Raw genomic sequence first — 22,301 nt, forward strand, 5'->3', positions numbered from 1 at the left:
CAATACCTTATATCTATATCCCCCTTATCCAAACTTTAGCCATCTAGAGACTCCCTAGATGTAGTTCAGACGCTTTCTCTTCCCCTTGAAATAGCACCTCATTGTGAGGCTGACAAAGATCTCTCCAAGGGACAAACTCATCATTCAAATCTGACCATGCCCCGCCAAATTCGTCATTCAAATCAGGAGAGACGGGGTAATAGTTCTTGGGAATCCATTTTCGCCCATCAATGAGTTTCTGCGTCAGAGGCTCGCCAGCTTGGGACGCTTTAACTGCTGCCTTGAGTAGGGATTTGACAAAGGGGTAGAACCATAGAGTGGGATACTCAAGCCCAACAAACTCTTTGGGGCCGGTGCAGTGCCACAGGCCATAGATATGATTTGTGATGAAGTTGACGCCCAGTTGAACAATGCTAAGCCAGTCTGCCGACGTAGATCCAGGATGAGCTTCCGGGATGGCATCATACAATTTGCTCAGCGAGGCAGCAACGTTCTCAGGCATTTTAATCGCAGAAGGCTCAAACGCAGACCCTTCCTGGAGGATATCAGCGGTAATTCTAGCTGTCAAATCGGATTCGTTGAACTGTAGATATCCAAAATAAGGCTCATATCCGGCCTTGGTTTGAAACAGGGCGGACTCGTACTCGATGGCGACGTGATACTCGGTCTTCTGAAAAGGACTATTCTTGACCGGGGTGATCCTGCCTGGTGGACCAGCCGGGGCTTTGCCCTTCATCACCCTCGAACGCCAGTATTCCTGCCTTCCCCAGACATTAGAGAGATAGTATTGATCCGATTCTCTAAACTCATACGCAGGATCATGCGTTGCCGTGATTTCGTCCATGGTGGCGGCGATATATTTCCTCAAGTCACCAATCGGCCCCATGATGGTTCCCGAGTTGAGCCATCGAGGATCGGAATATATTATCTCCCAATCTCCTTTGTCCGGTCCCCAGGCGGACCGCGGGATAGGTGATTCAGGAGCAACCCAGCAACGAGGCGCCAGAGGGTCGATGGGCCAGCAGATTTTGTCGGGTCCCAAAAAGATGGTCTGACGAAGACCGCGCTTGTGAAGCTCGTCGACACTGACGCCGAAACGGTTTGCTAACTGAGCATCAGCACGCTCGGCAATCTGAAAGTATCGCTCGACCATGATCTCTGGAGGTAACTGGATGAGAATATCGTAGCCATCGACTATGATTGCCAAGTCGTCGTCCTCTGCAGATGGAAGGGAATTAAAATAACGTTCCATAGCGCGCAACTTTGCTAGGTGAGTATTTGCTGCGTCGAATTCATCGACTCCATGCCATCCAAGTAGTGTAGGGACTGGGTAGCGGTTGACTGCCGAGGAAACGAGATTATAGCAGAAATGCAGATTGGGTTGGCTGGCTGGAATGAGATAGTGTAGCCTCGAGGTCTTTGGATTTGAGGAAGAGTCTGAGTTCTGAGGCTGAGAGGAGTGTGAAGATAATGATATCAGGGAAGTTGATATTGTAGAGTTTGAGAATTTAGAGCTATATGGTATCAGAGCAATGAGTGCCTCCTGGTGGCAGTCGACGTCAGCTCCAAACGATCAAATAGGAGCATGACAAGAAGATACGAAACAACATACATTATCGGTGTACGAATGGTAGCAAAAGGTTATGGCGAGAAATAAAGTAATCAATGCGACAACGAATAAGTTCGGCCGCCTGCGAGATGTAACAATCATGCTAGTTGGTGATAATGTCGACCACCAAGGGGCGACGCGACAGGATAATTAAACAGATTAAGAGAATGTTTAGGAAGAGAAGAGGAGAAGAGATAGGAATCGTTTCAGGACAGATAATAAAATGCTAAAGGATTGGAGCGTAGTGCAGAGCACATGTATAACAAGAAGACGAAAAGAGCGGCAGGACCAAAGCACAAAAAGGCCTGTGAGACAGAGATAAACGGGAAGGTCACAGACACATTGACATTTAGATCTCGAGAAGAAGGGAGAAAAACAGAAGAAAAAGATAAAGACATGAGGTGATGGCGTCAGCCTTGAAAAGATGGACTTTGATGGAGTCTCATATTCGGCGAGTGCGACTTTGAGACAGTAAGATGATCGTCGCTGGTCGATCTTTTTCTTTTTTTATAGGAACCATATTATCGAGGTTATCAACAATGTTATATGTATAGGTATACTGTGTACATGTAACTTGCGAGTGATTACGCTCATGATGCAAGTTCCTACAGATCCACTTGTGGGAGTTTTGCAGTTTCAACGTTGGCTGAGGTGATGGATCCCCCAGTTTGGATCTTCATGTGGGTTTTCCTATTTGAAGGATGTTCGGGACGCTAATATAAGGGTAGTGCACTTTTATCTCACTTTCATGATTCAGGGCCCCTACACAGATGATTTTCGGGAATTTCGGTAACCAATTCTTTTGAACATGGGCTTCTTGGGGGGAGTTGGGAATTGTTGATGCTTTGGGGAACCTGGGCGCTGTTGTATTATACAAGACAACTTATAGACGAACCTGCAGAGGTTAGCGTGCGATAGATGACGGTGCAACTACGCCACGGGGAGACGAGATTGGTTATTTATTTTATATTTCAAGACATTGAACAAGGCGAAATGGGATTCTACTTGGCTATAACAGGTAACCATAACGCATAAATGTAGTTTTTATGTTGTTGTTGCCGATGTGTTGTAGCTATAGTTGCATGTACATACGGTAAGTGAGTCATTCGCCGCTATTGATCCTTCTAAACAGGCGCTTCTAGCGTTATACTGAACTGGTCCAAAGTGGCAGATCTTAGCCTCCATCTTTTATAAGTGACAACCCAGCGCTCTTCATCTTTCAGCAGGGCGTGACCTTTCACAATCCAATGCACCTTTAATCGAGGTTGCAGGTCAATTGATAAACTCGTGCTGTCATCTCTGAGCACTTGTGCGGGTGAATACGACCTCGTCTACAGTTCTTGTGGTTATCAAGATCAAGACTCAGCATGGCTCCTTCAATCGAGGCCATCGTCAAAGAGTATCCTTACGATCCAGAAGGAGTGCAAAGAATCGCCCACCGCCGCATCAAAAACGAAATTGAAATCACAGAACCAGATCCCTCATGGCCCGAGTCTTTCCAGCTTCTCAAAGACCGCATTATTTCCGCCCTAGGTTCAACCGCTGTCTCAGTTGAGCACGTCGGCTCGACCAGCGTGCCCGGCCTGCCCGCCAAGCCAGTCATCGACATAGACCTCATAGTCGTGGACGTGCTTGACGAGGCCTCATACGTGCCGCAGCTCGAGGCAGTAGGCTTCCATTTCCTCTTACGCGAGCCGGCGTGGCATGAACATCGCTTCTTCTGCAACTATGAGCCTTCGGCGAACCTGCACGTCTTTGGGCCAGACTCTCCTGAAACCGAGAAGCACAAAATCTTTCGAAACTGGCTGTTGAAAACTCCAGCCGACAGGGACATGTACGCCGCGGCCAAGAGGGAGGCAGCGGAGGCAACTCGTACAGCTGGCGAGACAATGCACGAATACACTGAGCGAAAGAATGATTGCATCCGAGAGATTCTGGGCAGAGCGTTCCGGGACCTGGGTTATATTCAGTAACGGCACCTGATGTCCTGAATAAGGCGCTGGGCAGGCTGAAACCTGAGTTGGAAAAGAAAAGTGAGTATTTATTATGGTTTTGGACAGAATCACATGTGAAAGAAAAATGAATGATATATGAATTTGTATTCTTGATATTTCGTAAAAGAGTGGGAGCTAGGTAGGATATCAGCACTCAAGCAGGAAAAAAGATGGCAACACAGGGAGATGGATCCTGGCGAAAGCATCGTTTGATACGGACTAGGCAATTGACCATATCTCTTATCTCTGATGTTAAAACGTCAAGTCTCTGTCGTGGATACATGAGTTTCTCCGTAGAGAAGCGGCCGTAGTCTGGCGTCTGATTCCATTTTGAAAGGTTGTCATTGCTTATACATTGGGAATAGTATTCCGTACCAGTTGAGCAGACAGCATGAAATCACATGCACTCAACTTCATCAGCAATCGCGTCATTACCTTCCTTGTTCAATTACGTACATGTACGAGCACCGAAACCTGATACCCATGCCGTTGCAGAAATTCAAGCATAAGGTATGGAGTAGACTACATGTACGGAGTAATACAAGTGTGGCCCTGTGTAGCAGCAATCAGCTGTCAAAACGTTCTAATACTATGTTGTATTCTGTAACATTCCTGTTAGACATACGTACAAAATCTTCACTCCAAGCTCATTTACAAGGGCATTGACATTTGACATTGAGTTCATGAGACTCAGGCCCTCAAACTTAGTACCTAGACTAGCAGACGCCAATCACCGCAAAAGGGTTCGGGAGATGGTCCAATCCGGCAGGTTGACATTTTGCAGATCTGGCGATCCCTCCTGCATGCTCCATACACGGTACATTGAAGCAATTCTTCTCGCATCTCTTTCTCGCCTGTTCAACATGCGAATTCGAGCGTTGAATGTTGGACTACTATCTGTCTGCCGGAGGATGGCTGTGTTTACGGCCCGCGACGTCGGCTGTTTCGGAGATTATTGTGCCGAAGAGGCAAAACGTACATGCACGAACATCTCTCAGTTGACGTGTTTGTAGCACCTTTCAGCTGATGTTTGACTTTAAGCTTTTGCCTCACAGGGCATCACTCTAATGGTAATTGCTTTGATTGAGTCGACTGTACATGTACATCATGACGTATGTGCGCCGGAAAGAGTTGAGGGCATCGTCAAAAGACCAGCTCCGTGCGCAACGCAGGAAAAACACACGGAGTCTAGCACGCATTACAGAAGGACAGGGGTTTTAGCCTTGGCGAAATCTTACAGGTACGACTCCGCCCCGATGATCTGGTGGCTTTGCACTTTGCTCTGCGTGTCTTGTTGGTGTCCGCCCAACGGCTACCTATCATCGATCGATGAGGGTTTTGCACATACTTTGATGCTAGCTTCGAGTGCCGCAGATGAAACGGGGATAAACTTCATGTTGCCTGGTCCTGATATTGAATCCTCCGTTGACGATCCGTCTGAAACCTAGGTATACAGCAATACAGCACGTATAAACGGAATATTCTACTCCGTATACGAAGAGGTATAGTAGCATTACATAGGTATCAATGCTGATATTCTCCAGTATTGCCTATCTTGTTCTCTCGTATTGATGTTAGCACCTCCACTGGTATTATTCATCGTTTTATATTTGACCTCCTCGTAAATGTGTAGCAACCTCCTCCAGACCCAGGCCCAACCACACTCGGAACCGGCATCAGAAAATCACACACAGACTCCGGTCCTCCAAGCATCCATCAGCCCAACAATCAATCACCCGCCGCCCAAAAAAACTTCCCGCAGTCCTCCGTTCAAGAGTCCATGTTTTAGTCAGCCCTTTTCGCCAAGACCACCAGCGCTGACTTCCAAGGCCGGCCCCCCTGTTATCCCAGGCTCAGCTCCCTCTGCCGCGGCTCGCCATTCGCTGCTGTCCACTGTATGGCGACAGTCCCGAAATCAATCATCTGCCAAGCTACCAGTGATTGGCTGAAAATCCCCATCCTCGCCAATCAAAGCCGCCAAGCTGCCCCCCTGATTAAGGCCTTCGAATGCCCGGCTGGCTCCAACATCCCCGTTGCCCTGCAATTGACGGATTCCGCGATGGATTAGTGGTGGAATCAAGCTGTACTGTGCAGTTACGGAGCACCAAGTCTCACTTTTCCCGCTGCAGAGGACATTAAAGTTCAATTCTGCAATTTCACCACATGTGGGCTCCAAGCCTCGCACAGTGCGGCTGTCCTCGCCGCACGCACAGACGCAAGCAGCCACAGCGCCCCCAGCTGCTCCGTCCAGGCGTCTCTAGCGCTCCGCAAGCCCGCTAGCTGGCCCCAGCCGACCCAGTGCTAACTGCTCGCTCCTATTTCCCAGGCTTTCCGCGCAGCGACTAGTGCACGCAATGCCTCCAACCTGAACCTTCAATCTCACAGTCCACGCCACTTTTCCTCCTCCGTACGCAAGCCGTCCTGCTCCTCCCCTCCTCCACCTACCAACTTCTTCTCAGGAGAGACAGCAAAAGAAAAGGCACTCGTCGAGGAGCTTTGTCCACTCCGTCTTTTGCGTTTCCAGGTTGTCGCTCGCTCTTCTACCCCGCCTACGCTTTTTTTGTCCTGTCTTGGAGATTTCAAGGCGTCGTCTGTCTACCAGCCGGCTCGCCTCGCTTTCTTGCTCTCTTACAACCTTCTGCCCTACGAATTGGACCGTATACGAGCACTCCGCACGCGACTCCTTCGTATTCATCTCTTGCTCTCCCGGTCCGTCAGCCTTCCCAGATCCGGCCGGCAATCCACTACCGAGTTCTCCCACGTTTCAGCTTGTCCGAATTATGCTGGCAGGGCTACTTTAAGCCGCTTGAGCGCAATACGTAATCTCCAAACCTCAATCTCGCACACTCGGTTGCAACAACAACAACTCGCCCATCATGTCTAGGCGCTCCCAAGACGTCGCTCTCTTGTCTCCCGACGAGCAGGATCTTAAGCACGATCTTGAGTCCGGAAAGATCCAGAGTGAATCCAAGGACCAGAACATCGACCATGAATACTCAATACCCAGCGCCGTCAAGTTCACCTGGCTTGGAACCTACTTTTTATTCTCTCTCATCCTAACGCTCTACAACAAACTTGTTCTCGGCGTGGTATGTCCATGGCTCTCGCCTAGATCATCTCGATCTACGTTTGCTCTCTGTTGGATACTAATACTGATTTCGCGAATGTAGTTTCACTTCCCATGGCTGTTGACCTTCCTCCACACCTTGTTCGCCAGTCTCGGAACATATGCCATGCTGCAGATGGGCTATTTCAAGTTATCACGCCTCGGTCGTCGCGAGAACCTCGCCCTCGTCGCATTCAGCGCCCTGTTCACCGCCAACATTGCCGTCTCGAACCTTTCCCTCGCCATGGTTTCCGTTCCTTTCTACCAGACGATGCGCATGCTTTGCCCAATCTTCACCATCATCATATTCCGCGTGTGGTACGGCCGAACATATAGCACAATGACATACATGTCTCTCATTCCTTTAATCATTGGTGCCGCTATGACTACCGCCGGTGAAATGAGCTTCTCGGATGCCGGCTTCATCCTAACCATTTTGGGTGTCGTCCTCGCCGCTCTCAAGGTACGTTTTGAACATGTCTCAAGTTTCACCGGAATGAATAAGGCTAACCACGTGTACCAGACGGTCGTCACCAACCGATTCATGACCGGTTCGCTGGCCCTCCCGCCCGTCGAGTTCCTTATGCGCATGTCTCCCCTTGCTGCGCTCCAGGCTCTGGCCTGCGCCACCGCTACCGGCGAAGTTGCTGGCTTCCGCGAGCTTATCAGGACCGGCGATATCTCTATTGTCCCTGCAACTGCTTCTCTGGCCGGCAACGGTTTCCTAGCATTGCTTCTCAACATTTCGTCCTTCAACACCAACAAGTTGGCCGGTGCTCTGACCATGACAGTCTGCGGTAACCTCAAGCAGTGTTTGACTGTCATGATCGGCATTTTCCTGTTCAACGTCTCTGTCGACTTCCTCAATGGATCGGGTATGGCCGTCACAATGGTAGGCGCTGCAATCTACAGCAAGGCCGAGTTGGACAACAAGAACCGGAAGAAGCAGCAGGAGGCCACCTTCAAGCCCACCGAGCAGAGGTAGCGACCATTTGCTGCTCAACCTTTTTAAAAATTTGGAATATCCCTCTTTTTTTCTTTAATTGATGATATACTACGAAGATGGATATTTGAGAAACGCGCTTCAAGTAATTGATGGGGTCAAGAAACCAGCCCCCGCTCATCACCTTGCCGCGAAACGGAAATGCTTCTGACGCCTGAAGGGCGCCATGTTTTAATATACGAGTATACATTTGTCTATTCGCTGTCGATCACCGGCAGTTACAGGAAGATATATTAGTGGGTTGCGAAAGTTGTCACTATCAGACGGGACATGGCGTTTAGGGAGATGTGAAACTGGCAACGCAACAAAAGAAACTTGTGTATCAGCGAGTGTTGTGCGACAAGAAAAAACTGTCTTTAGGATAGCTTGGGGCATGGCCTTTTTTTTGTGTGTGTTTAATATTGGTTATTTTTTCTCCCTTTTTCTTTTCTATTTTCTTGTAACAGCACCATTATGCGGTTCTACGCGATACACATATGAAATAGATGAGAAACTTGAAAGAATTAAAAGATCTTCATAGAAAGCAAACCCGGGAATCGGCAGATGGGAAAACGCCACAATTACCAAAATGCAATTTGCACCTGCATGAGCGCGAGCAGCTAGAACCCGAGCTATTGAACGGGATTGTTTCGAACCACCTGCTAGCGTAGGGCTCCTCTCCAAAACGGCCCCTCTCCTTTTTCGGGGTTTGTGTGTTTTGTTGTTGGACGCGCCGGGAGGGAAGTTTTTCTTCATGGAACCGGAAAAATTGGGAATTTGGGGAGGGGCTTGCGTAATTGGTGCCGATAAGGGGTCGGAGGGACGGGGATTGTTTGGTGCGATGGGGGGTGTAGAATTTTCTATGTGGTATTGTTAGCGGGTGTTTTTGGTTTGTTGGTTCGTAGGGCTGATGATGGTGATGCTGTGTTACTTATACTGTAAGAAGTAATCTGTAAAGTGTAGTATATTCACAGGGTGAGTTTGAAAGATGCAGTGGTTTGGATGATGTATAATTGTGTCTTGTAACGTGTTGTGTACGCCCATGAGTTATTAGTATTATAAGGGTTTGTATATGTATTAGATCAAAGCTATCAATCGCTAAGAGACCTCCAGCCCAACTCCCTAAAATTCATCCATCGCTACCAAAGGTCTAGGCTGCATTTCACAGGCAGCTCAAGAGAATAAATATTGTACCTATAAAGTTCTGCAAATTAGTAGGCAAGTAAACGCAACGCCAGAAGAGGTACGGAGAACTGCAAAGCCCGGCAACCCGAAAACCCGCAGGCAAAATAATCCTTTTTTCACCATCAAAAGTCCGCACAAGCAAATCAAATCAATCCACGTCTTCCATCTGACCGTCATACCGCGATCCCGAGCCGCTGCCATGCCTAAGATGCCAAATGCCGCGCCGTACATCCTCAAACGTAGCCTGGTCCTCCAAGCCTAGAGCACGGGCTAGCACCTCAAGATCGCTCGAGGCCAAGGCCGCATGTCTTGTCCCATCAACCGGTATCGACAACATGGCAGGGTTGCCATTGGTGCTCCACGTCACATCAGATCCAGAGCACTTAGTGCCGTTGTTCCCGCCCTCTTCGTCATTGCGTTTGCTCTTTTCGAGCATGGCGAAGCGTAGGCCCACTTCAGTAACGGTGACGAGGATACTCAGGACGATAAGAGCTATGATGATCCATGTGATGTAGCTCATCTTGGCATCGGCATCCGATTCGGAGAGAATCTCTGCGAGATCCAAAAACACACGGCAACGCTCGTTGAGGACTTTGATACGAAGGTCAATCTCCAGATACTCGCGGATAGCTTCGTACAATGGATGCAGAGTAGGCTCAGAATCCCAAAAGAAATTAGGCACGTCGAGGATATTTGATGCTATTACGTCAGGTCAGTTGAAATTTCCCTGATGAAAGCAGATAGATAAAGGGAGGGGGTGCACATACAAAGATTAATATCCACGCGGCTCTTAAACAGCCGGCCCATGATCTTGACAATTTCAGCCCTAGTCATGCCCAGCTCTCCTGTCAATGCCAGTGTCTTGGGGACGTGCTGCGCATCAAGCATCGTCTCGCTCATCCTCTCTTCGAAAAAGCACAGCTTGGTACTCTGCGCAATTGCGTGGCTAATGGTCAGCTTGATCATATGATCAGATCGGGGCAGCAACGTAATCATGTCGTTGAAGATTCGCGGCCGCTGAACATCGGGACTATATTCGAAATGGAATTCTTCCGTCTCATAATCGCCCTGATCCAGAGGCCGTGAAAGCAGATTGACGCCGTCTTCAGCATCGGCAAAGGTTAGATCCGCGAGAATGTCTTTTTCTTGGTGCTCCGTAAAGTTCCAAAATACAACCACTCCGTACGAAAAGACGAACATCTCTGCAAAGTTCTTTGCATCAGGCGCCAGGCGACTCATATGTGAGGCAATGCCGTCGTCGATGGGAGGATAGGAGCCTTGTGGTGACAAAAGGCTATCGTCGGGCGATGAAGAAGGGTCGGCAAACGCAGAAGGCTGTCTCTGGCCATTGCTGGAGTCGTCGGTAGCAGAAGTGTAGGCGTCGTGGTCAAAATAACCCTCGTGGTGATCTCGCTGTTCGCTACGCTCAATTTCCAAGTCCAGCACAGTTTTTCCTGTCCCGGGCGTCTTCAGTATTGGTCGACTGCGTACTCGATAGCCTTCAATTCCGTTCATCAGCGGGAGGGCGTATATGGCATACAGACAATCATCGTAGATCTTGGTCTTGGCCTCGTGTTTCTTCCTCAAAAATTCCGCCGTCTCTTTTGTCTTGAACGCTTGCGCAGTGCAGTATGCCGTCAGTCGGCTGACTTTGTCTGTCCTCTGCATTTTGGGTAGCCGTTCTGCATAACTCTTGCCGCGGATACCGCCCCTTTTCCGGAGCACATCCAGCTCTTCGTCTCTCAATGGCCGGCGTGTCTCATCCTGTAAGCTCAAATTGATCGCTGCCTCTCCCTCAAATTCCTCGTCTTCTTCATCCCGTTCATCGGTGACGGGCAGCAGGACGAGCTTTTCGCTAATTTTAGTAGTTCGCGAGGGGATCGGCTTGCCGGTGCGAGATGGGAGGTTTGGCAGGCCGCCGGCCGTGATCCGTCTATTGCCCGAAGGAAGGCCGCCAGAAGTATGCGGCCTCTGTGTTGGCATCGGCGGCCCTCGAGGCTGGCCGGAAGGAATTTGGGAATCGTGCTGGAGAATGTTGTCGACCGTCATGAATCGCATCGGCGTCCGCCCAGGGGCACCGGACGATGTGCCCGGGCGCCGTGGCGATCGTCGCTGGTCCGCCCTCTCTCTTGCATCCGTGACCTAGTTCAGCAATGGTCAGTTGATGACAATTCGTCGCATCAATTGAGACTGAGCGCTTCCGAGCTCGATGGCTGTCCAACGTACCAGGACGGAAGGTCTCTGTTGCTTCGCCGACATGATGGGCACCGACGAGGCTCTGGAGAATTCAAAGACAATCTCCTTCCTACTCTATACAATGAAACGATGCGAGCAGGCTATCCCGTGAGATGCGAAACACGTGGAGTCGTCAATTCGATTGCCGTGCAAAGTTGAGCCGCGTCTAAATCTGAAAGTTTGACGAGAGGTCGCCAGCTTTGCTACTAGCGGCGGTGGTGACCTCATACTTTGGTGCAGCCCCAATTTTGCATGCACATGTTTATGCTTTACCGTTAATCAGAGCTACCCTGGAGCTACGAGGAATTTACACGTTTGCTGCTTTCTAACCTCTAGCAATCAGACCTCACTAAGACGAGAGACGGTAGCTTAAAATAGAATCAGCTTTTTATTCGAGGGTAAAATCTCTTCTTGCTGATGGATATCTTCCATTTGTTCATAGAAGCAGCTGATACACATGGGTCCTGGGAAAAGTGGCACCGGTTGGGAGTGGATTGAGAGTCTTTAGGAATCTTCGAGCTACACCTTGTCAATGTCATGTTGGCCAATAGCACATGAAACACACCGTAAGTTTTTGGTGAGATCATATGCCACTAGTTTTAGAGTTGAAGGCATCTCGATTGGCTGCCTAAGGGGAGATTTGCCGTTATGCTTGTCTAGGGTCGGGCACATGCATTGAATACCTTTGCGATGCTTCTAGATTGGAACTTGTCCAGCAAACTCTTATCCCTTTCTGCAGGACATCCTGATGTACATATTCAACAGATATTTGAGCAGGTTCGTGTGTGTAAAGGCACCTAGTCGTAGTTCTCCAACCCTGTCCGGAACTCAGGAGCATCAACCGAGAAAATCATCTTCCCCACCCCTATTCCAGCATCACGCCGGGAAGCTTGGACTCTGTCATTAAAATCGTCATATCGGATCCCTACTCCATCGTTTTAGATAGATTTGTCTCGTGATTTACCTGCAGAAGCATGTACATAATGCAAGCAAGCAAAGCAAGCATGGCTTACAGCGGCCTTGAGGGCGCCGCGCTGGAAAAAAACTGGAGACGCCGGGCAATCTCAGCCAATGACGCGGCGCCAAAGCCAGCGTTGCTAGGTGGTTGTCCCGGCTGTTTGTTTACATTCGCTGCCCAACGGCAATGCAGCTTTAATGCAACACAGACCCCGCGCTGTGGTTATCCCCTGCTCTGCCGGCGCTTCCAGGTACTGTAGCTGCTACTAGCACAGGTAAATATTATTGCTGCTCGGAAAAATCAAGAAACGAAAAACATCCATCTGTGACGGCATCCGCATTGCTGGAGCGGCATCTGGGCTCAAACTCGGACTCGCACACACACCCACGGCTCCTTTTGTTGACACTGGGCCCTCCCCACGCGCATGTCTTAAAAGTCTATTCTTTCTTGCCTCGCGCCGGTTGCTCGCATTCCTTTCATCTTGAACCTCCAGCCGTCGCAGGAAGGATGTCTTGATAGCGCTGCACAGAGTTTTCTAATACCCCAGCACAACACGCAAGATAGACGCGATATAGGTGCTTACTCTAACCTCAGCCCTACTGGGCGAGACAGCATCAGCCAACATGTCGTCGTATCGAAATAGTCCCCGGCGGGACTCCCACGCCATCGATCTGTCTGCCGCCAACTCCAACATCAATCGCAATAACTCAACAACGTCATCGGCATCCTCCGGCTACTCCTACACCTCTGACCACAGCATCCACAGCCAGTCCACGTCCGCAAGTAGCATTTATGGATCAGTTGGCCACAAGCGCGGCCAGAGCGATGTCATATCCAGAGCACGACTTTTCGAGACCGGCGACTCGAGCAGCGCCGGTTCTGGTAGAGGCCAGGATAACATATATGGCTCAGTCCGGCAATCGCTTCGCCCGCTGCCGCGAACCCCAACGGCCTCTTCCATCGAAGCCCCAGCGACACCACCTCACGGTTCCAAGCAGCCGCGCGAGCGAGGCCAGAGTATAGACATTGGCCGATTATCACTATCCCAGAACGATAGCGTCGCCTCGCCCACAGTGCCTTCGCGGCCTCTGCCAGCACGGCCAAACTCCATGTACATGTCTCGAGGCGAGCCTGCGATTCCGGAAGATGCAGTCATGGCGCCTACGCATCATGGCCATTCTCACTCCCATAGCGCTCATATAGCCCGCCCTGATCTTGAGCGGCTGGGTCGATCTTCTACAAGCCAGCTTCGGACGCTCTCTCAGCTTGCAAAATCCGAGGACGCGGAGGACTTCAAAATCAACTCGCCTGCACAGGAAGTAGTTGGACTTCGAGGCCGGCGTAGGCTGCAGCGCACCGATAAGACAGCTGGCCGCGCCAAGACGAACTATGGATGGGAAGGGCGCAATTGGATGGACAAGCAGCGCAGGTTCCTCCAGGCGTACGAATACCTTTGTCACATTGGTGAAGCCAAGGAGTGGATCGAAGATGTCATCCAGCAGACTCTCCCACCCATTGTTGAGCTGGAGGAGGCATTGCGAGATGGCGTTACGCTGGCAGAAGTGGTGGAATCTCTAAACCCCGAGCGACGTTTCCGGATATTTAGAAACCCAAAGCTGCAGTTCCGACACTCTGACAATATCGCCATTTTCTTTCGATACCTGGATGAAGTGGAGCTGCCCGACCTCTTCCGTTTTGAGCTTATAGACCTCTACGAGAAAAAGAATATTCCCAAGGTCATCTACTGTATTCACGCTCTGAGTTGGCTTCTCTTTCGCAAAGGGATTGTTGATTTCCGCATCGGCAACCTCATCGGCCAGCTGGAATTCGAGCACCATGAACTGGAGGCAATGCAAAAGGGATTGGATATGCTTGGAGTTAACATGCCCAGCTTTGGCAACATGGGGGCTGATTTTGGCGTTCCTGAGCCGGAACCAGAGCCGGAACCTGAAGAAACCGAAGAAGAGAGGATCGAGCGCGAATTAGCAGAGAACGAAGATGTCATCATCGACTTCCAGGCACAGCTTCGTGGCGCGCTGCTCCGACTCAAGCTTGGAGAGATGATGCAAGGATTCTGGGATGAGGAGCAGTGGCTGATTGACCTGCAATCAAGAATACGAGGCAACTTTACCCGCGAGATTATGAACTATCGAATGCAGATGAGACAATCCGCCATTCTCGTCCAGAGCCTTGTCCGTGGATTCCTTGTTCGGAAGGGGCTCAAGAAGAGCGACCAAGCCAGGAAAGCTGCAGAGCCTGCTATTTTGGCCTTCCAGAGCATGCTTCGAGCGCAAAAGGCACGCAACGAAATGCAAGGCCTCAAGTCTACGCTGTCTCGTTGTGATGCCCCGATTAGGGCAATTCAAGCCATGTCCAAGGGCTTTCTGCTCCGCCAATCTCAAAATGTGCAGCAGCAGGAGACGAAGAAGGCTGCCAAAGAAGTCCAAAATCTTCAGGCGCTTGCCAGGGGAATGCTGACGCGGTACAAAATCAGCAAAGACCTATGCGAACTCGAGGAGCACACGCCAATGGTTGCCAGCCTTCAAGCCGCCGTCAGGGCAACATTGGTTCGAGCAAGAATTGAACAGCAACAACAGGATCTCCAGTCCTTCACAGACGTATTTACTTCCTTACAAAGTGCGATCCGCGGACGTGCCGCCCGAGATGAACAAGAGGTTCTCAAGGCCGAGCTGGCCAATCATGTACCCGCGATTGGACAACTTCAGGCTGCAATGCGAGCTGCCGCCGTGAGGAGAGAAATCACAACTCGTCTTGATGACTTGAAAGAAAACGAGCCTGCCGTTATTGAACTCCAAGCACATATTAGGGCCATGTTTGAGAGGCAAAAGGTGTTGGCAATTCAGGATCAACTTGATGCTGAAGAGCCTGCAATCATCGACCTGCAAAGCCACATCCGAGGTTTCCTTTGTCGTCAGTATCACTATGCCTTGTTGGATGAGCTGTCATCCCATGATGCAGCGACCGCCGAGTTCCAAGCCATCCTTAAGGCTATGATGGAGCGTGCAAGAATTGACGACCTACTTACGGAGCTCCTCGAGGAAGAAGATTCCATTGTCATTTTCCAGGCAGCTGCCAAGGCTTTCCTCATTCGACTTCGGTTCGAGGAAAAGAAACGATTTTACGAGGAGAATATGAAAAAGGTCATCAAGATCCAGAGTTTTGTACGTGCCAAAGTGCAAGGCGAGGCGTACAAGAGCCTTACTACGGGCAAAAACCCGCCTGTCAGCGCTGTCAAGAACTTTGTGCACCTGCTCAACGACAGTGATTTTGACTTCAATGAAGAAGTCGAGTTTGAGCGGATGCGGAAGACGGTGGTCCAGCATGTGCGCCAGAATGAGATGTTGGAGCAATACATCGACCAACTGGATATCAAGATTGCTCTCTTGGTCAAAAACAAGATTACTCTCGATGAAGTCGTGAGACATCAGCACACATTCGGCGGAACCTCGATGGGCCTCCTGGCCAACTCGACTATCGCGTCAACCAACCAATTTGATCTCAAAGCGCTCAACAAGAGCTCCCGAAAGAAGCTGGAGTCTTACCAGCAGCTGTTTTTCAGTCTCCAGACGCAGCCCCATTATCTCGCCCGCCTGTTCAAACACATCCGCGTGCAGGTGACGGCTGAAAAGGACAGCAGACGCATTGAGCTTCTTATGATGAGCCTCTTTGGTTACGCCCAGAAGCGACGAGAGGAGTACTACCTTTTGAAGCTGATTGCCCGATCAATACGAGAGGAGGTTGAAAGTACAACAAGTGCGCTGGAGTACTCTCGAGGCCATTACTTTTGGACCAAGCTGCTTGCTAACTACACACGGTCCCCTCGGGATCGAAAGTATCTCCGGTCCCTTTTGGGACCCTTGATTCGCGACAACATTATTGAGGACCCGGCACTCGATCTGGAGAGTGACCCTATGCAAATCTACCGATCCGCCATCAACAATGAGGAGCTGCGGACAGGAAGGCCTGATCACCGGCCCCTAGATGTCCCCCGCGAAGTTGCCATCCGCGATCCGGAGACGCGACGCCTCTTCATCGACCATTTGCGAGACTTGCGAGAGATTTGCGACCAGCTGTTCTCATCCTTGGAAGAACAAGTGCATAAAATGCCCTATGGTCTCCGGTTCGTCTGCAGCGAAATGTTCCAGGCCCTGCGCCAGCATTTCACGCGCGAGCCGCCAGAAAACTTGCTGCAAATGGTGTCCCATTGGCTGTGGAAGTTTTACCTCCAGCCAGCTGTTACCATGCCTGAGAATGTGGGCGTCATTGACAAGTCGCTCAGCCCTCTTCAGAAGAGGAACTTGGGCGAGGTTGCTAAAGTGGTCGGTCAAATCGCGCTGGGCCGGCCATTCGGCGGCGAGAACATCTACCTTCAGCCCCTGAATGCGTTCATCGGCGAATCCATCGAGCGCCTGCAGCAAATCACCAACGACCTCATCAATGTGCCCGACGCTGAGAGAACGTTTGACATTGACGAGTTCAACGACCTATACGCGAAAAACAAACCTACCTTGTACGTCAAGATGTCGGATGTCTTTGCCATTCACAATCTGGTGGCGCAAGAGCTTATGGTCATGGCTCCAACCCGGGATGACGTCCTGCGCGAAATCATGCAAGATCTGGGCAGCGCCAAGAGCAATGAGAGTGAAATGAGTGCGGCGGGATCGGCGGATATTCAGATGTTCCTGACCCCCAGGCTTCACGACCTTGAAGATCCCGAGGCGGATATCAAGGCTTTGTTTATGGAAACAAAGCGGTGCGTTTTGTACATTATTCGAGTGCAAACCGGAGCCAATCTGTTGGAAATTTTGGTCAAGCAGATTACGGTTGAAGATGAGGAGAAATGGGAAGCACTTCTGCGAGAGGATTTTGCGGACACCAACTCACGAGGGGCGTATTCAGATACTAAGATGGCTGACATCACCTCCATGTCCTACTACGATCTCAAGCGAACGGCTCTGGAGAACATTATGCAGCTGGAGCAGATGGGAAGGATTTCAAAACAGAATCAGTACCAAGACGTGCTTAACGCTATTGCCAGCGATATCCGGACCCAGAGCCGCAGACGTGTTCAGAGGCAGCGAGAATTGGACGGCGTGCGCCTGACGCTTGCCAACTTGACTGAAAAGGCCAAATACCTGGAGCAGCAGCGTAAAAGCTACGACGATTACATTGAGCAGTCAATGAAGACACTTCAGAACAAAAAGGGGTAAGTACATCTTTTCCACTTAGTATGTGGTGTTAAGGCAATGAGAAGCTAACAGTGAGATGTAAAATAGACGAAAGAGGTTCCTCATGCCATTCACCAAGCAGTACAACCATCAGCGAGAGCTTGAACGTAGTGGCCGGGTGCCAAAGTTCGGAAGCTACAAGTATAGCGCGCGAGCACTGTCAGAAAAGGGCGTTTTGGTGTCATGGAGCGGAACGGCCGACCGCGAATGGGACAAGATTGACATCACAATCTCGTGTGACCAGGTCGGTGTGTTTGCCATTGAGGGAACTCGAAGCCACATCCAGATACCCGGAGCAACAGCTCAAGTACCGATTGAGGACATGCTTCAGGCACAGTTTGAAGCGCACCAGTTCATGACGCTGTTTGAGGGTACCCTCAAGCTCAACGTGAACCTGTTACTGCATCTTATTTACAGGAAGTTTTACCGTACGCAGTGATAAAACAACAACACCTGGTGGATGGGATTGGGCAGGGCGGACAGGAGCCGCTGATGGGTGTGGTTATCATTCAAGGAACGTTGGAGCGAGGCGAACTGAACATGCGCGGTGTTTGACGGAGTTGGGATTTTGCATTTTTGAAAGACTGGCTGGGCGGGATTTAATATATCCAGGGAAACTACTACCTAACTATACATGACTGAATATGCGCATGCAGCTTATGGACATGGGAAATGATGAGGAGGGAGGCAAAAGAGGAGAAGGGGGAGCCAGATTCTAGAGGTGGAAAATGGCGGGCAGGCTGACAAGGGTGAGGGTATGATAGTCGTCATCATCATTGTCATCGGTTACATATAGTAGATTTCTCTGCTGTAGGATACTTTTTTTTTTCTTGTATTTGCTTTGCTCTGATGGCGATGAGTCTTGGATGGGGGAGGGGAGTGGCTGTTTGGGTTGAATATAAGGAGTGATGAGTAATTCTACGTATTTACTTAATCGATTATATGTGTGTATATCGGCGTATAAGCGATGTCTAATGAAATCAACGGCGCGTAGGTTGATTGTTGAAAAGAGATATCGGATCGTGATCGATTATCTGGTATATGGCCAAAGTAATATCGTGAGCTGACATATTAATTGTTGTGGTGTATAAGCTTTTACATGTATTGGATAGACTCATAAGTTTGTATATATCATGTTGAATAGAACTGGGATCATGATCGTCTGGTATTATATGCCTAAAGTAATATCGTGAGCTGACAGAGTAAGTGTTGTGGTAGCTAAGCTTTTAAATATTGGATAGACTCATAAGTTTGTATATATCAAGTTGAAAAGAACTGAGACTCCTGATAATCGTGTAGATCTTCATCCCGACCATGCCGCACTCGAGTCAGAGTTGGCGGTGAGTTTTCATAGTTTCGACCGAAACAGCTGACTTTGACGCTCATCTCTCACTCATTCCCTGAGTCTGAGAGGCGGTCAAACAAAGAGTGTTTTGAAAGTCAAGAGGTCGTCGTCAGCGCATGAAACGCCTCTCAGCCGGTCATTGTGATCGACAGAAGGTTGGATCACTATACATATTACATAGTTGATTGGACACACAACACAGTCAATGCGGATTTCAGGGTCTTTTTTGCTTCTAATAGAATCAACACGAAAAGTGTGTTTTGTCAGCTTCCATCGCCACAAGCTAGTCATTGGCAGTAGTAGTTGCTTTTCCCCCACATGCAGCAAAGCAATTAGCTTATACAGTCCTCGGGCGGAGAAGATTATACGGTGCTTGTGTATTGGTAACGCAGCAGCAGCACGCGTTCGCACGCCTACAGAGGTCTAGATCACGCAATCGGTGGGAATTTTGGTGAAATTACGATGGCAAGTGGGAACAAAAAAAAAAGAGGGAACAATTCTTGGAGACGTGGGGAAGAGCGAATTGACCAACCAGAGGATGGGCGATGCCTAATTGAGCAGTTTTCCAAGGGTCCTGAGGGGGGAAATAAATAATCTCCAAGGAAAATAAATACGGAGTAGTAAGTGCGTATTAAGTACGCTGGAGGCTGGAGAGAATGGGATTATCTGGCGCTTGCGCAGGGGAGATTGGGCTTGAATGCTGGCGTCCATGTGACCCGAAATGGGCTCGGCAATAATCAGAACAGCGATAAGCGTGTGTTGTTGGGGCCGGAAGTTGTTGGACTTTTCGGGTCGTCGCTTATTATCGCATTGAGGCTACACAAAAACAAAGAGGGAAAATGTGAACGAAGGGGAACTGACGATGACAGGGTTGCAACCCACGATAATGCTCTGCCACCACATAGTTTTTTGTTCTGCTGTGTCGGTCAGCCTCCCACCACATCGGAGCAGCTGGAATGGAACATGGCCACAAAGTCAGTTTGCCTGATTAGCCGCTACTTTCGAGGTGCCAGAGGTGCTGCAACACAAACAGAGTCTGACGGATCTAATTTTATGCACCAAGGTGAGGTGAGGATGCATACAGTGTCGAGAGAGCTACAAACTAGAACTAGTAGCTTCCATCTCCGTATGCAGTCTCTTGCGTGCTCGCGTGATGATGCCATTCAACGCCGGAAGTCGGGGCTCGTTGTCTTCTCCACATAGGCTAGCAATATTCATATAAGGATGGGCTGGATGCGAGACGCACGCGCCAGGCTTGGTTTGTGAACAGATCTCTTTTTTTCTTATCTGCCTTCCTCCACGAAGAGAAGTGCGCCGTGTGCCTGGTTTATTGAATCTTTTATATAATACTGGTGGAATTTTAAGTGAACAATCTGATATCACGTCTCACCTTCACTTACTTACTCTCCCGTCTTGGTGCCACTTCATTCCGTGTCTCAGACCTTCGGAAATACTAGCACGATAAGACTCAGACAAAAGACTAATTGTCTTTTTTTTCTCCTTTTCATCCTGACGGCATATCTTTATTTTAAACTACAGTGAAAAAAAAAAGATATCCTATTTGGTGCCGTCAAAACTACAACCGCCATGGCTCCCGATCTCAACACGCTGCCGCGCTCAGAGGCGCCTCAGCCCACCGCCCACCCAGAGCAGAAACCAAACATTCTTTACATCATGGCCGACCAACTGGCGGCTCCTCAGCTCAAAATGTACAATCCCAACTCTCAGATCAAGACGCCCAACCTGGACCGTCTGGCAGCTTCATCCGTCCAGTTCGACTCTGCCTACTGCCCTTCACCGCTCTGTGCGCCCTCAAGGATGAGCATGATCTCCGGCCTCTTGCCCATGAAGATTGGCTCTTACGACAATGCCTCTCAGATCAACTCAGAGGTTCCCACGTATGCGCATTACTTGCGCTCAAAGGGCTACCACACCGCTCTGGCGGGCAAGATGCACTTTGTGGGCGATCAGCTGCACGGCTATGAGCAGCGTCTCACGAGTGACATTTATCCGGGTGACTTTGGCTGGGTTGTGAACTGGGATGAACCGGATACTCGTCTCGAATGGTATCACAATGCTAGCTCGATTCTTCAGGCCGGGCCTTGTGGACGGAGCAACCAGTTGGATTACGATGAGGAGGTCATGTATCGCAGCACTCAGTATCTTTGGGACCATGTTCGTGAGGGTCCTGACAAGCGCCCTTTTGCTCTGACTGTTTCTCTTACTCATCCTCATGATCCTTATACCATTACGAAAAAGTACTGGAACCTGTACGAGGATGTGGATATCGAATTGCCCAAGGTTCGCATCGCCAAGGAGAAGCAGGACACTCACAGCAAGCGTCTTCTGAAGGTCTGTGATCTGTGGGATCTGGAGTTTTCAGACGAACAAATCAAGAGAGCCAAGAGAGCGTACTATGGTTCTGTGAGCTATGTTGACGACTGCATCGGCAAGCTGCTCGAGACGCTTGAAGACGCCGGCTTGATGGACAACACCATTGTCATCTTCAGTGGCGACCACGGCGATATGCTGGGCGAGCGCAACCTTTGGTACAAGATGAGCTATTTTGAGTCGTCTGTGCGAGTCCCCATGCTGGTTCACTATCCTAAGTGGTTCACCCCTCGCCGTGTGCCGCAAAATGTCTCGACGCTGGATCTTCTGCCTACGATTTGCGACATCATCGGCACCAAGCCAGCATCCTTCTTGCCCATGGACGGCGTAAGCATGATGCCTCACCTGCTGGGCAAGGAAGGAGGCGGCGATACGGTCTTTGCCGAGTACACAGGCGAGGGAACTGTGCGCCCCATGATGATGATTCGACGAGGGGATTGGAAGTACATTACTTGCCCGGCTGATGAGCCGCAGCTGTTCAATCTCAAGACGGATCCTCTGGAGCTGGATAACCTGGCGCGCTTCGGTACCGGCAAGATTGAGCCGCAGACGGAGGCTGAGAAGGAGGCCAAGACTGTGTTTCAGAATTTCGAGGCCGAAGCAAAGGCCAAGTGGGATTTCGATGCCATTACAGAAAAGGTGTTGCAATCTCAAAGAAGCAGACGCCTGGTGTGGGATGCGTTGAGCAAGGGAGCGTTTACAAGCTGGGACCACGACCCGGTGGACGATGGCAGACAAAAGTGAGTAATATCTTGTTCTGTTACGTTTGATTATGTTTTGAAGTGGTACTTGATTGCTAATTATTGTCCGATTTTAGGTACATCCGATCAAACATCCCGCTGGATGACTTGGAGAGGCGTGCGAGATATCCGTTTGTGGACTCGCAGGGATACGAGATTTCAAAGACGGTCAATTCGACTCGAAGCTAAGCGGGAGGCTTCATTCTTCTTCTTCTTTTTTACAGCATGCTATTTGCTATCTTGAGCATCGGATTGACTCTAAGAGACTGATTACTTACTTGAGTTTACATTGGCGGGAGCATACATAGCGAAGGGATTCTTGTTGGCTTGACGGACATGATTTGGAGTACCATTTTGGAGTACCAGTTGTAGTTGAAACTTATTTAAATATATCATGAGAAAAATAAACTAAAAATATTAAAATATTGTATCTATACTTGATAAGAATGCTGTTGATTAACTCAAACTGAAGCCAACAGTTACAGTAACTGCCTTATATAATTTCCT

The 22,301-nt window shown here is 49.7% G+C and overlaps 6 protein-coding genes across 6 annotated transcripts; 4 read left to right on the forward strand and 2 right to left on the reverse strand.

The window, feature by feature from the left end:
- Positions 1 to 43: 43 nt before the first annotated feature.
- Positions 44 to 1,252, reverse strand: T069G_03333 (uncharacterized protein; the record flags this gene model as incomplete). Its single annotated transcript, XM_056170543.1, has 1 exon — positions 44 to 1,252. One exon carries the CDS (start codon positions 1,250 to 1,252, stop codon positions 44 to 46), a length of 1,209 nt encoding a protein of 402 aa, XP_056031435.1.
- A 1,724-nt stretch (positions 1,253 to 2,976) lies between these two features.
- Positions 2,977 to 3,515, forward strand: T069G_03334 (grpB protein domain-containing protein; the record flags this gene model as incomplete). The annotated part of the gene is made up of 2 exons (XM_056170544.1): positions 2,977 to 3,443; positions 3,488 to 3,515. The coding sequence occupies 2 exons, from the start codon at positions 2,977 to 2,979 to the stop codon at positions 3,513 to 3,515; spliced, it is 495 nt and encodes a 164-aa protein (XP_056031436.1).
- A 2,964-nt stretch (positions 3,516 to 6,479) lies between these two features.
- Positions 6,480 to 7,694, forward strand: T069G_03335 (triose-phosphate transporter family domain-containing protein; the record flags this gene model as incomplete). Its single annotated transcript, XM_056170545.1, has 3 exons — positions 6,480 to 6,692; positions 6,774 to 7,172; positions 7,233 to 7,694. The coding sequence occupies 3 exons, from the start codon at positions 6,480 to 6,482 to the stop codon at positions 7,692 to 7,694; spliced, it is 1,074 nt and encodes a 357-aa protein (XP_056031437.1).
- Positions 7,695 to 9,024: 1,330 nt separating this feature from the next.
- T069G_03336 (uncharacterized protein) lies at positions 9,025 to 11,135 on the reverse strand (the record flags this gene model as incomplete). The annotated part of the gene is made up of 4 exons (XM_056170546.1): positions 9,025 to 9,575; positions 9,644 to 10,640; positions 10,710 to 11,018; positions 11,103 to 11,135. The coding sequence occupies 4 exons, from the start codon at positions 11,133 to 11,135 to the stop codon at positions 9,025 to 9,027; spliced, it is 1,890 nt and encodes a 629-aa protein (XP_056031438.1).
- Positions 11,136 to 12,692: 1,557 nt separating this feature from the next.
- Positions 12,693 to 17,757, forward strand: T069G_03337 (GTPase-activator protein for ras-like GTPase domain-containing protein; the record flags this gene model as incomplete). The annotated part of the gene is made up of 3 exons (XM_056170547.1): positions 12,693 to 13,180; positions 13,262 to 17,296; positions 17,367 to 17,757. 3 exons carry the CDS (start codon positions 12,693 to 12,695, stop codon positions 17,755 to 17,757), a joined length of 4,914 nt encoding a protein of 1,637 aa, XP_056031439.1.
- Positions 17,758 to 20,250: 2,493 nt separating this feature from the next.
- Positions 20,251 to 21,983, forward strand: T069G_03338 (sulfatase domain-containing protein; the record flags this gene model as incomplete). Its single annotated transcript, XM_056170548.1, has 2 exons — positions 20,251 to 21,794; positions 21,872 to 21,983. 2 exons carry the CDS (start codon positions 20,251 to 20,253, stop codon positions 21,981 to 21,983), a joined length of 1,656 nt encoding a protein of 551 aa, XP_056031440.1.
- Between the last annotated feature and the right edge of the window lie 318 nt (positions 21,984 to 22,301).

Source organism: Trichoderma breve, chromosome 2 (genome assembly GCF_028502605.1).
Source record: "Trichoderma breve strain T069 chromosome 2, whole genome shotgun sequence".
NCBI classification, from domain to species: domain Eukaryota; kingdom Fungi; phylum Ascomycota; class Sordariomycetes; order Hypocreales; family Hypocreaceae; genus Trichoderma; species Trichoderma breve.